The sequence below is a fragment of the Podarcis bocagei genome, assembly GCF_964188305.1.
Source record: "Podarcis bocagei genome assembly, chromosome: 3".
Classification (NCBI taxonomy): domain Eukaryota; kingdom Metazoa; phylum Chordata; class Lepidosauria; order Squamata; family Lacertidae; genus Podarcis; species Podarcis bocagei.
In genome coordinates, this window is record NC_138127.1 from 104,598,951 (window position 1) to 104,613,423 (window position 14,473).

At 44.4% G+C, this 14,473-nt stretch overlaps 1 protein-coding gene and 1 long non-coding RNA gene across 2 annotated transcripts; one reads left to right on the forward strand and one right to left on the reverse strand.

The window, feature by feature from the left end:
- Positions 1 to 4,678: 4,678 nt before the first annotated feature.
- Positions 4,679 to 7,986, reverse strand: LOC308583490. The gene is made up of 3 exons (XR_014006251.1): positions 7,752 to 7,986; positions 5,896 to 6,021; positions 4,679 to 4,874 (listed from the first exon to the last, which is right to left on the reverse strand). It is a non-coding gene; the product is annotated as an uncharacterized lncRNA (long non-coding RNA).
- A 2,056-nt stretch (positions 7,987 to 10,042) lies between these two features.
- LOC308582800 (uncharacterized protein) lies at positions 10,043 to 12,402 on the forward strand. The gene is made up of 3 exons (XM_081186259.1): positions 10,043 to 10,304; positions 11,587 to 11,712; positions 12,211 to 12,402. The coding sequence occupies exons 1-3, from the start codon at positions 10,058 to 10,060 to the stop codon at positions 12,216 to 12,218; spliced, it is 381 nt and encodes a 126-aa protein (XP_081042385.1). The 5' UTR covers positions 10,043 to 10,057; the 3' UTR covers positions 12,219 to 12,402.
- Positions 12,403 to 14,473: the final 2,071 nt, after the last annotated feature.

Genomic DNA, 14,473 nt, shown 5'->3' on the forward strand with positions numbered 1-14,473 from the left:
CTTATAGGTGTTTATTATATACAGTGGACTTCAAGTTACTATTTACAGGAAAAGAACAGAACACAGATCTTTAACTAGCTCTCTCACCACACGACTCTCACACTAACTCTTAACTCTCAACACTCTACTAACACATTCCAGTCAGTAGGCCATAAATCATTATTCCTGGGAGTGAGCTTGACCAATGAGGGAGCTGTCTCCAGGCCTCTGTATCTCCAGGCAGAATTTACTCCTTTACATTGTCTTGGCTGTCAGCCAAACTCCTAATTGACTCTGTGTGAAGCTGCACGTATTCAGATTCCCAACAGAAAGTGTCCTCAAACACTGATAATGTCACTTGTCTTCCTGGAGGATAGAGAAGGGTTTACAAGTCTCTGTACCAAGGTAAACCACACCTGGAAAGTTGAATGTGTGAAGGAAAGGGGACCCAGGACCCGGCCTTACTTGACCTCTTTCAAAACCTTCTGTCATATGAGGGTTTCCATCCCCCAAACTGACTTCAGATTCCTTGCCAAATGAGGAGTGTGGAACCTGAAAGAGAGAGAAAACCATACAGAAAGCCTTTTTTTCTAAAACAGAGAGTGCAAACTGCACAAACTGCCTTTTTACCCTGGGGGTTCCTAGTGTCAGTCCTGAAGGACCAGCCCCTAGGGCAGTTTCAGAGATGGGAAGGGAGACCACTCAGCTGCAGACTGGCAGCACTTACCATGGCACCTCAAGGATGGAATCAATTAGCAAACCTACATCGATGTTTCACATGATTGGTGTACAAGGCACACCGAAACAATATTTCCAGCCCAGTGAATATGGAATGCCTAGTCAGATTAATGCACTGTGTGTTAGCTTCCTGTCTCTTGCACACCATGTCCTCTTGAGGGTTTCTTCTGTCACCTGCATCACAACAGGAAGATTAATGAACAGGGCTGACATGTCAGTATATCACAGAGCCCTATCAATAAGCAGAGACTTGGCATTCGAGAAACTGCAGAACGGTCCCAGAGCTCTTTTCCATTATTGCAGTCTGGCTCGAGATCCTTTTCGAGAGTCAGCTATGAAGGTTCAATGGCTTTTCCTTGCTGTTTTTTCAGGAATGTTCCTGGTTTCTGAAATTTTGGTTTGGGGTAAGACGTCCATCCATTTTTGACACATTCAGACGTAGCTTATAGGATGGGGTGTGTGTGTGTGTCAAGAGGTGGTCCTCCAGAGCTTAGAGGACTCCAACTCTCATCATCCCCATCCCCATTGTCAACGACCAGGGGTGATGGGAAAAAATCTAGAGGGCTAATCATTAGCCAGCCGTGTTACAGATGTTTAAAGTGATGGGCTTGAAGGAGAGACTGCTTCAAATAATCAATCCATTATGTTGCATTCCATATCATATGCACTTTTAAAATGTGTTGTTTTTGGGTGGAGGGTTGTTGTTTCTATTTATATTATTTATTTTGTGGTTTTATATCTTGATTTCATTCTGTGAACCACCCTGAGATCCCTGGGTATAGGGCAGTAACGGAAAAGGTAAAGGGACCCCTGACCATTAGGTCCAGTTGTGACCGACTCTGGGGTTGCGGTGCTCATCTCGCTTTATTGGCCGAGGGAGCCGGCGTACAGCTTCCGGGTCATGTGGCCAGCATGACTAAGCAGCTTCTGGCGAACCAGAGCAGCACAAGGAAACGCTGTTTACCTTCCCACCGGAGCAGTACCTATTTATCTACTTGCACTTTGACGTGCTTTAGAACTGCTAGGTTGGCAGGAGCAGGGACCGAGCAATGGGTGCTCACCCCATTGCGGGGAATCAAGCCGCCGAACTTCTGATCAGCAAGTCCTAGGCTCTGTGGTTTAACCCACAGTGCCACCCGCGTCCCATAGGGCAGTACATAAATTCAAACAATAATAATAATAATAATAATAATAATAATAATAATAATAATAATATCCATCTCCACTCCCACCTACAGTTTTTATTCAGTGCATTGCATCTCTTCTCTGCCATTATAGCTAATAGCCACAGATAGATGCATGCAGAGAGCTCAATAACACATCTACCCTCCATGAATTTGTCTAATCTTTATTTACAGTCATTTTGGCTACTAATCAAGAAGGCATAATCTGGGCGGCAGGATTCCCTAAATAAATTAATATTGATATTTTGAAAAAAATGCTTTTTTCTGGCAGTCCAAAACAGCTGCCCTTTGATTTGATTGTGTGCCCCTAAATTTTAAGATTGTAGGCAATGGAGAAATGTTTTCTTCGTTCACATTTAGAGATGGAGTAAGAATCCATTCTAAAAGGGGTGGTTTTTTTGGTGGAGGGGGGAGGGCAGAGAATTTGTTGCCCTCCACCCAGTCCACCTTTGCCCACAAAAGGTGTGTGTGTGCCATGACATGTGATCAGTTATGTGGGACCCAAATTTTTTTATTTGAGTTGGCACGCTGGATAGACTGTTGTTCTTTGTTCAGGAGGCCATAGGGTCAACTATAGGTTCAGTCTATGTAGAAGAAAGGGTGGGCGTTGCCACTTTCTGAAATGCCCTTCTGGAACTTGGAGCTTTGGGTCGTGCAACATAATACATCGCTGCTGTAAAAGGTGAGTCTCCATTTATTGTAATGCTTGCACCCACTGTTCTTTTCTTTTAGACGTTATGCTTGAGGGTTTTTTTTTAAAAAAATATGTATTTCCACTTCACCCAAGCCTTCTTAATTACATTGCCACCACAAATCTTGGGAAATCTAGTTTGTTAAGGGTGCTGAAAGTTGTTAGGGGACTACTATTCCCCTCACAGTCCTACAGGTCCCAGGGTGGTTTTGAGAACAAAGGAAATAAAGTTAAGACAAGGCCAGGAAGGAAGGGAAACAAATGACCTCATATATCTCATGTGTATTTGTGGGAACGCAACTTGGAGGACAAAATTATGCAGTCACATTTTCTGTAACGATATTATCAGAGTCAAAGGACCTCAAACACATTTTCTAAACAAGTAATTTATTTTCTGAAAATATTTTCCGGTTGTATGAACTGGGATTCCTTTTAGAATCTGGGAATAATATTCATTTTGAGAGCGTTCGTCTTTCCACAAAGGGTAAGGTCTAATGACTCCCATCTATCGATGTCTGAAGAAACCTATCTGTATATTTGTTTTATATTAAAAGTTACTAACTGATTTAAATCTCTTGGTTTTAACAGATTCAGGGGGAGATGTGGAATTTAAACTCCTTAAATGAATGGATAAGCAAATTTTCACCTATTGGCATCAGTTCCGATTTGGACCAGTTAATAGAGTATCCTGATATTTTGCCGAAAGCATCTATCATTTGCATCAACACAGCAATAGTAATATGAGGTTAAGAAATAAATGGAAGAAGATCATCTGAAAATAAAAACAACTTATATTCAGCTGAATTATGGGCTATTCTGTAGATCTCCCGATATCACCAAATAGCGTAAGGCAGGGGTTGCAAGAAAATATGTACAAATATTTACTGAAGCACTTTCTGAATGCCTTTTGTCCCACTGCCACCTTAACCTGCATCATTTGTGCCAGATGTGGCCAGTATAAATGGACCCGATACAGCTGTGGCAATACTGGTTGTAGTCTACACTATGAGAGGAAAAAGTGAAAAGCAAATGAGAAGCTAGCTCTCCTTATTTGGTCCTCCTTGCTGCCACCAAGTGGATAAATTTAATCTCTGGAATTACGGTAATTTACAAAGGGTGTGCAATTGTTCTGTGCTGGGGCTGAAGAATTGGACCAATTCAGTCAATTGCAATGTTAATAAAGTGTTTCCAGTTGAACTCAGGGACTCACAAAGTCTTATGTCATTCCATTGCTCTATTTTTACGCACTCTCTACTTCCCTGTGCACTGTATCTCTGTGTTTGTCTGAGCCTCTGTGCTCCTCTAGTCCAAGAGCTTTTCCAGAGGTGAGGTTGCTTTAATGCCGTGTGATTTTTCTTTTCTTAAACCAGAGCTGTGAAGGATTTTTTTTTTTAATCCCCTTCTTTGTTTGAAAATTTTTAAAAAAGCATTCCAGAACTGTTTGTAACTTCACAGAGTGTATTAGAGAGGGAGATTTGCCTTGAAATGTAAAACTGAAGCATTTCCCTCCCTGAATACAAAAACAACCAGCAGAAACTAAGCTGCTCAGTGTAAAGCTTGTATTCATTTTTTGAAATGAAAGGAGAGCAGTTTCTATTTCTTTAGCTATTCCTCTCCCAAATTATTGGGGGCATCTTTGCTATGCCCTGGGCTCCCCCCGGTAAGAAGAACCAGATAGTATTTGATAGGTTGGACTACATGACCCCAGGTTCGCTTCTTCCTCTAAATTCTATGATTCTAAGTGGGCCAATCTCCCAAGGGGATACAGCCAGGCTTAAATAGACAGCTTCTTTCCAAAGAACTTTGAATTGCCCTGTTTTTACTCCTAACCCTCCCTCCATATGCAAAACGGGCTTTTTGAGTTGCCTGTTTCAGGGAGCTGAGCACTAATTTTGTGGGGAGCCAGGAACTGGTCTAGAGATTCTGATATTTTGCCAACATCATACTGTTGGGATTTCTTGTTCTGGAGTGGTGTTTTGATTGGTTAGTTGGCTTTTAGTCTGGCCACAAGCATGCATAACTAGATCTCTTAGGGTAATGAGTTATTTTTTTATGAAGGAATAAGAAAGCACATGTGCCAAAAATGTTTCTGTTGATTGTTTATTAGTAGTAGTAACAGCTGAAAGGAAGGAAGAGATTCTTGACTTAGCAAGGATAGACTCGTGCCATATCAGATTCCTTGGAGCCCAAATTAATAGAGATGATTACTTGAAATTAAATTTCTTCCGTGGATGAACAAACAGTGGTCCAGCTTTGAAATCCCTCTCAGTTACTTCAGTTTGCTAAAGAAAGGGAAGGAAGAGGTAATTTTATTAATGGCCACACATCTTGAGAGTATATAGTGTTACATATATGTGCTGGATCAGTTCCAGCAGTCATGCTCATAGCAAGACCATTGAAATCAATGGGTCTACACTGAATGACATCAGAGATCATCCTGTAATTAAATAGCTGCCCTTCACCCGATGGTCCAACGGTGAGTTATAGCAACTAACACTCAGAGCTCATCCACACTTGCACTTGTCTCATACCTAGGAAGACCCACATTCTGCTTGACCCACACTTTCTAGCCACGGGTTCACGTGGTTTTCCCCTTGCCCTTCACCATTCGCAGGGAAAACCTGCTCTTTGGTGCAATCAGAGCAAGCGTCAACTGGGAGAAAACCCAAATTTCTCTGTTTGATAAACCCTCAGGGTTGAAACCATTTTAAAACAATTTATGACCATAAATAAAGAGAAGGTACATCTCAGGTGTCAAAAGCCAGAGTCTATTTCAGGCAGCACAAGAGAAGGCTGGTTTACCGGGCCACCTGTGGCATTCCTCACAAGCCTCAGTTGGACTTCAATCAGCCTTCATGCCACCTGCCCTACCTCCTTCCTTGCAGTCAGTCCAGATGTTGGCCCTGACTGTCTGCTTCCTCCTCCTCCTCCTGCTTGATTTTGCTCTAGTAGAACCAAGAGAGGTGGAAGATGGGGACCAAATGAGAATTAGCCGGGACTGCCTGCCATTGGCTTTGGTGCCAGCAGCTGTAGGTCTCTCTGCTTTCCTCCCTACCAGTCCCAATGGGCACCGTCCACCACTGGGCAGCCATACCCAGGTGTCATTCATTTAATTTCTGAATGAAATACTTTAGCTGATATTCCTGCATTGCAGGGGGTTGGACTAGATGAATCTTGGCATCCCTTCTAACTCTACATTTCTATGATTCTATGTGCAGGCAGGTGACCTGTGCACCCCCCTTTTGCTGTAATAAACATTTACTAATAAACGTGAGGTGTCTTAATGAGGAACGCAGACTTCACCTTTACAGCAGCGACGGAATCGGCCACATTTTCCAATGCGCATAGATCCACGAGGGCAGAAGGCGAAAAAGCATTTACCACCGGCACTCTCACATAGATTGGTACCATTCCTCCGTTTCATGTTTCCTGCTCAGAGAAAAACAGTCCTGTTACATGGAACCTGTTACACGGAAGTCTAGAAGCATTCACACAAAGCAGAAATGATGTTATCTTTATGCATTACACTGGTGGTGAACATTTGTTTTGGAGATGAATGGGAAAATTTGATGAATGGAAGCCTTTCTTATTGCTAGTCAGCATGAAACAAACAGAATCTGTAATAACAAGTCTGCGTTGAGTAGCCAGCTACTCATCCATCATTTTTGCCTTTCTGATTTCACTGGCTTTCATTTCTCCATGGCCAGCAGTTGCCTGGTTGGTTGGTTGGTTGGTTGGTTGGTTGGTTGGTTGGCTGGATGGATGGAAGCTGGAGGAAGACAGAAGCTAGCAGGGGAAAGGCCCCTTTACCCTCCCCCCATTATTCACTATAGGATTTCTGTCCCCATTTTCATCCAGCTCAAGGTAGCATAAATGGTTCCCCCTCTTTTATCCTTACAACAAACCTCTGAGGTTGGCTACAGTGAATAGAAAATAGTGACTGGCCCAAGGTCACCCAGAGAAATGCATTGCTGAATGAAGATTTGAACCCAAAACTCTGACCACTGCACCATGCTGCCTGTCTGCATCACCTGCATGTGGAGGGGAAGGCATGTCAAAAGTAAGGTGGGAGTCATGCATTTAAACCCACAACAAAAAGTCACACTGCACTTCCTGGCTCTTTTGCAGCAGGGAGTTTTCTGTGTGCATGGAAGACCCAACTCCAGGGCCCATAATGGCATCAGTTTCAAATTCTCTTGCACAAGGCTTCCCAGCCGTCTGTCTGGCATTTAGGAGTGTTGCAGAATGTGCACTGCAAGGGCTGTGCTCAGCAGTTACCAAGCATTAGACGCAGATGCAGATCAGGAGATCTCTCTGCTGAGCTAGGTTGTGCTCAGGAGCAAACCAGACTGCTCCTTCAGTTGTTCCCTTGTTTCCTCATTGTGCTGAGAAGCCACCATGCCACCACCCTCTCAACCAGAACCAGAACTTACATGGCATGTTTCATTATTTCGGCTGCTTATTGTAAACCTTAAGCATCTTCTTGGACTTCTTGCTGTCTGTCACATCAACAGCAGAGGGCGCAGACCAAGTTTCTGGTTGCACATGGCTCTCTGAGTGCGGGCTTAGCTCTGTGAGATTCAACATAGGCCAACAACCTCTCTTCCCTCAGACCTAAGACCACCCCACTCCACTGTAACAAGCACAGATGTGTCTGATCCATTGTGTATCCCCCTTACACAGTTCAAACTCTAAAGAAACAAAACCACTCAGGGAAGAATGCACTAGGTGATATCCTATTTCAGACAATTATCTGTGAGATGCTGTACCACTAAATATAGCCTTGAAAATCAGATATCATGGAAGACCACTCATCAGTGGCTTCAGCCATGTTTGAAAGCAGTACATCTTTGATGACCACATGCAGGGGAAAACCTAGCCACCTCACATCTTAGCAGGCCGTGCTAGAAATTTCCAGTGCTGCAGAAAAGGAGGTAGCTACTTGGGTCCAACTCAGCATTCCTTCTAGAACATATTAGAGAGTTTCAGTGTAATGTCCAAGAGGACCATGCCTAAGAGCATGTACAGACCACTAATCATCATTGAAAATACCATCATTAGCTCATGATCCAGCCAAGGAGCAGTATTTCTAACTGAGTTCAATGAGTGAACTCTTCCCAATGAAATGCAGTCCCGCCCACCATGTACGTTACAATTACCTTCATCCTCCAAAGCTTCATCGTAACCAGCTGGGTTTTCATCCTGAGGACCACTCAGATCTTCCAAAGACTCTGCCTCTTGCTTCTCTGCTTGGTCCAGATCAGCTTCATCAGACTGGACAATGCCAAGGAAGACCACAGCAAAGAAAAGACAGATGAACTTCATGGTTTTCTAAGACTTGTTGTGTGCCGCCGAAAAGAGTCACAAGGATGAACAGGCAATGGTGATGCCTTCACAGAGTTCATGCCTATATATGCAGGTGGGATGCCAAGATGGCTGCTCTAATGGGACAGGTTTCATTGTCTTTGAAGTAGCTCTCTAGATAAGGATGTGAAATAAAGATGAATATGGCATTTAAGATTACTTCACATTTTGCAACACAGTTCTCTTTGATGTTGCCCCCATTCTGTAGGCCTTTTGTTCAGTGTTTCCATCTTTGCATTTGCACTGTTGCTAATAACCCTCTCGCTCCCCATATGCTTGCCTATTCATCTCCCCACCAGGCAGCTGGCACATCCTTGCCATAATCTATGAAACAATATTTATTGCGATGGTTCTGGACTCTGAGAAAAAGAGGGAGGTGGAAGACTGGCACTGGGTGTGTCAATAGCAGCTGCAACAAGTGCAAAATCAAGCTGGAAATGTAAAAGTCTGCTTTTAAGTACAAAAGAAAAAGAAAAACATACAAGATTGGGGAAACTTGCATTAGCAGCAGCACAGGTGAGATTATCTCATAATTTTAGCTTATTAGAAGCTAAACAGGTGCCATCAATTGCCTGCTTAAATAGTCTAATCTTAGGCTGCAGGGACAAAGAAATAATGAATCGTTATACTCAGTGTTCTCCCGCCCCCTCCATAAAAATAGATTTTGGTACTTGCAATGACCCCTTCATGGATCACTGCCTTGCCGTGGCAAAGAGAAGCTATGAGCTATGCCATGCAGAGCCACCCAAGATGGACAGGTTGTAGTGGAGAGTTTTGACCAAACGTGATCCACCTGGAGCAGGAACCGGCAAGCCACTCCAGTATCCTTGCCAAGAAAACTCCATGGACAAAGACAACAGGCATATAAATGTTATGACGCTGGGAGATGAGCCCCTCAGGTCAGAAGGCGTCCAACATGCTACTGAGGAAGAGCAGAGGACAAGTACAAGTAGATTCAGAGCTGATGAAGTGGCTGGGCCAAAGCCGAAAGGTCGCTCAGTTCCGGATATGCCTGGAAGCGAAAGGAAAGTCCAATGCTGTAAAGAAAAATATTGCATAGGAACCTGGAATGTAAGAACCATGAACCTTGGTAAATTGCGGGAGGCAGTGGAAGACAGGAGTGCCTGGCATGCTCTGGTCCATGGGGTCACAAAGAGTCGGACACGACTAAACAACAAACTTGCAACGAAGTTGTTACAGTGAGTAAGAAGAAAAAAGAGGTGCTGGTACTGCGTACCTTTGAGTACCCCCTGGGAAAAATGCACTGGTTATACGGTAGTTTCACTCTGATCTACACAGCTTGGGTGGTGTAGCTAGTTCTGGACACCATGCTGAAAAGGAAGCTGTCCAGAGTAGGATGGCCAGGTTGGTGAAGGGATCTCCTAATAAAAAATATTGGAAAGATTGGACTTTGTTTAACCTGGAAAAGGTAAGATGAAGGACAAACAAGGTACCTGAAGAATAGACTGATCAGGATGTTTCAGCCACATGATGGTGAGGAAACAAATCAGCAGATGGGGAGGCAGGGGGTTATTAGGAAGGAGGTTAAGGTACATAGGTGCTGCAATACTGATGAGAGGACCAATATAATTGGAGGCAACGTCAAAGATAAATTGGCCATTCATCTCTAATCCCATATGTGGTGTTATATTGCACTCTTATCAGGGGTGTGAATTCCAATATTTCTTATTAGGAGATCCCCTCACCAACTGGCCATCCTACTCCAGACAGCTTCCGTTTCAGCGTGGTGTCCAGAAACACACACCCCTCTCTTTCTCTCAGAGCCCAGAACCATCACAATAAATATTGTTTCATAGATTATGGCAAGGATTTGCCAGCTGCCTGGTGGGGAGATGAATAGGCAAGCATATGGGGAGCAAGAGGGTTATTAGCAACAGTGCAAATGCAAAGATGGCAACACTGAACAAAAGGTCTACAGAATTGGGGGCAACATCAAAGAGAATTGTGTTGCAAAGTCTGAAGTAATCTCAAATGCCATATTCATCTTTATTTCACACCCTTATCTAGAGAGCTACTTCAAAGACAATGGAACCCGTCCCATTAGGGCAGCCATCTTGGCATCCCACCTGCATATATAGGCATGAACTCTGTGAAGGCATCACCATTGCCAGTTCATCCTTGTGACTCCTTTCAGCAACACAGAACAAGTCTTAGAAGAACCATGAAGTTCATCTGTCTTTTCTTTGCTGTGGTCTTCCTTGGCATTGCCCAGGGAGATGAAGCAGATCTGGACCAAGCAGAGAAGCAAGAGGCAGAGGCTTTGGAAGATCTGAGTGGTCCTCAGGATGAAAACCCAGATGGTTATGATGAAGCTTTGGAGGATGAAGGTGATTGTAATGTACATGGTGGGCGGGACTACATTTCTTTTGGAGGTGTCCACTTTTTCATTGAACTCAATTAGAAATACTTCTCCTTGGCTGGATCATGAGCTATTAGTAGTATTTTCAACAGTGATTAGTAGGCTGTACATGCTCTTAGGCATGGTCCTCTTGGACATTACATTGAAACTCTCTAATACGTTCTGGAAGGAATGCTGACTTAGACCAAGGTAGTTGTTGTCGGCATGCAGAGGGTCACAAGGCAAGCTCTTTAGCCCCAGCTGGGTCGTGTCCTTCCAGCCATCCCACTGCACAGACCCATCGGCCTCTGCTGTGACGTAAATCAGCGACCCAGGCTTCAAAGCCAGGGCACACTATCAGCTGAGGAAACTGCACACACAGAATAGGTGTGAGGCTTGTGGAAGCATACTACAACTACAGATTTTTTAATCATAAATTAGGACAAAGGAACATGTTGTCTCCCCCTTTGTCTTTTTGGAGAGACAGAGAAAAGCAAAAGCTATACACACAACGGAAGTTGCCAGCAGACTGTGCTGGAATGTAAACAGACATGTGACACGCAACAGTTCCATGTCTGTAACTAAAGGTGGAATGGAATTTTCCAACAATTACCTCCTTTTCTCCAGCACTGGAAATTTCTAGCAGGGGTGGCTAGCTTGTCCCCTGCATCTGCTTGTCAAAGATGTACTGCCTTCAAACATGGTTGAAGCCACTGATGATATCTGAATATCAAGGCTATATTTCAGATAATTGTCTGAAATAGGATATCACCTAGTGTGTTCTTCCCTGTGTGGTTTTGTTTCTTTAGAGTTTGAACTGTGTGATGGGGATATGCAATGGATCAGTTTCATTTGTGCTTGTTACAATGGAATGGGGTGCTCTTTCTTAGGTCTGATGGAAAAGAGGTTGTTGGAGCATATAATAAATAAATAAATAAATAAATAAATAAATAAATAAATAAATAAATAAATAAATAAATATTTTTATACCCTTCCCATCTGGTTGGGTTTTCCCAGCCACTCTGGGCGGCTTCCAACAAATGATTAAAAATACATTAAAACATCAGACATTAAAAACTTCCCTAAACAGGACTGCCTTCAGATATCTTCTAAACAAAAGCTAGAGAAATCAGAAAGGCAAAGTGTGATGAATGAGTAGCTGGGTACTTAATGGGGACTTGTTATTACAGAGTCTATTTGTTTCATGTGTGAATGCTTCTAGACTTCCGTGTAACATGTTCCATGTAACAGGACTGTTTTTCTCTGTGCAGGAAACATGCAACGGAAGGATCGTTCAAGGCAGTGTTGGCGTTCTGGTGGTAGATGCTTTTTAGCCCTCTGCCCTCGTGGAACTACTCGCATTGGAAAATGCACCTTTTCATATCTCTGCTGTAAAGGTGAAGTCTGTGTTCCTCATTAAGATATCTCACGTTTAGCAGAAAACCTCTCAGACCCACTCTTCCTAGCCATGGGACAAGTGCTAGTGTGGATGAGCTCTGAGTGTTAGTTGCTGTAATTCACCCTTTGACCATCGGGTGAAGGGCAGCTATTTAATTACAGGATGATATCGACGTTATTCAGTGTAGTCCCATTGATTTCAATGGGCCTGCCATGAGCATGACTGCTGGAACTGATCCAGCACATATATGTAACACTATATACAGTGGACCCTCCGGATACAGACTTAATTCGTTCTGGGGGTCCATTCACACCCCAAAAATTATGTATATAGAGGCATGCTGCTGCTCATGCATGTGCTACAGAACCCGGAAGTATACAGGCCGTGGCCATAACCCAAATATTCCGTATCCAGAGGGATACATAAGTAGAGGTATGACTGTATTCTCAATATGTGTGATCATGACTAAACCACCTCTTCTTCCTCTTTTCTTTAGCAAAATGAAGTAACTGAGAGGGATTTCAAAGCTGGACCATTGTTTGATCATCGGTGGAAGAAATTTAATATCAAGTAATCATCTCTGTTAATTTGGGCTTCAAGGAATCTGGCATGGTGCGAGTCTATCCTTGCTAAGTCAATAATATCTTCCTTTCAGCTGTTACTACTACAAATAAACAATCAACACAAACATTTTTAGCACATGTGCTTTCTTATTCCTTCATAATAAACAACTCATTACTCTAAGAGATCTAGTTATGCATGCTTCTGGCCAGACTAAAAGCCAACTAACCAATCAAAAAACCACTACAAAACAAGAAATCCCAGCAGTATGATGTTGGCAAAACATCATAATCTCTGGGCTGGTTCCTGGCTCCCCACAAAATTAGTGCTCAGCTCCCTGAAACAGGCAATTCAAAAAGCCTATACTGCATATGGAGGGAGGGAGGGAGGGAGGGAGTAAAAATGGGGCGATTCAAAGTTCTTTGGAAAGAAACTTAGAATCATAGAATTGTAGAGGAGGAAGGGATCCTCGGGTCATCTAGTCCAACTCCCTAGGACTCCCTAGGTCAGTGATGGCAAACCTTTTAGAGACCGAGTGCCCAAACTGCAACCCAAAATCCACTTATTTATTGCAAAGTGTCAACACAGCAATTTAACCCAAATACCAAGGTTTTAGTTTAGAAGGGGTGGTTGGCGCATCCATGTGGAGAGAGAGAGTGGAGCAATACAGTGGTACCTCGGTTTTTGAACAGCTTTGTTCTCTAACTACAGTGGTACCTCGTGTTACATACACTTCAGGTTACATACGCTTCAGGTTACAGACTCTGCTAACCCAGAAATAGTACCTCAGGTTAAGAACTTTGCTTCAGGATGAGAACTGAAATCGTGCTCCAGCGGCGCGGCGGCAGCAGGAGGCCCCATTAGCTAAAGTGGTGCTTCAGGTTAAGAACAGTTTCAGGTTAAGAACGGACCTCCGGAACAAATTAAGTCCTTAACCCGAGGTACCAATGTACTTCGAACCTGAACACTTCAAACCCTGAAATGAGTGTTGTGGTTTTTGAACTTTTTTTGGAAGCAGAACATGCTCTGTTCTTAGTATAACTTTCGTTTTGATTTGCCACACTTCCATTTTCAGAGTGACGGAAGGCAGACTGGCAGCAAGCCAGCAGGCACCTGCTGCCCTCCAGCACTGGGTCCCTCTGCCGCTGCAGTCGCAACAGCAACCACCCCCTCCTCCACCTCCAGTGAAGGAAGTCTAGGCTGGGGCAGCAAGTGAGCAGGCAAGGGATGTCGCCGCCACCCTCCTGCCAGCCTGCTCCTGCTTGCAGGCAAGTAGGAGTGGGATCGGGATGCAGTGGCGTAGCGTGGGGGGTGAAGGGGGGCCGGCCGCACTGGGCACAACATCTGGGGGTTAGGGTTAGGGACGCAAATCCACGGGTTAGGTGGCGCTAATTACTTGCCTTTCCCCGGGTGCTGACTGTTAGGATATTTCCGTTCCACCTTAAAAGGGAGCAGGCTTTGTGAGTCACAGAGTCTGCGCATGTTCTATTCACAGGATGTTTATGCTTGCTATTCTTTTCGATGCCAGTCAGTCAGAGACGCTGACTGAGAATGGACATGTTTTTCTTTGTTCTGTTCTACGCTAAATAAAGTCTGTAAATATGCTAAATATGCTCTTCTGCGGTGCAGCTTTCTGCCTGTGTTTCTGCTGATAAACATTGTGCACAAGCCTGGAATGTGGCAGTCTATTTCTGAGGTTTCGTGTCGCTAATTGCTGGATCTGCGTGACTACGGGAGATCGATGGACGTCCGGCAGCCGGCTTGGGGCCATGATGGACAATATCTCCCTGGCAGTTTCCCAACCCACGCTAAGCCACTGCCGGGATGCTTTGCTAGGCAGCGTTGCTGCTTGCACGGGAACAGGAGCTGGATCGGGGCTGCTCAGCTGGGGAGGTGCAGGCTCCGTCACACTTTCCATTGAGGGGTTCGTGGCTGCACTCACCTCAAGGGAGCAGTTTAAAGGAGCCCCCACCTCCACATCAGATCCCCTGCAACCCCATGAAGGCAGCCAGGCTGAATAGTTGCTGAGGTTGGGAGAGCTAGCCCAAAGCTGCATCCGAGAGCCCCTGTAGCACCTGAAGGCAGCCAGGCGCTCCTCAGCTGAGCTGCCCAATCCCGCTCCTACTTGCATGCAAGCAGGAGCAGGGCAGGGATCTCTCAAAAGTGGAGGTTTCGTGCTTCCCAGCTGAGAGATCCCC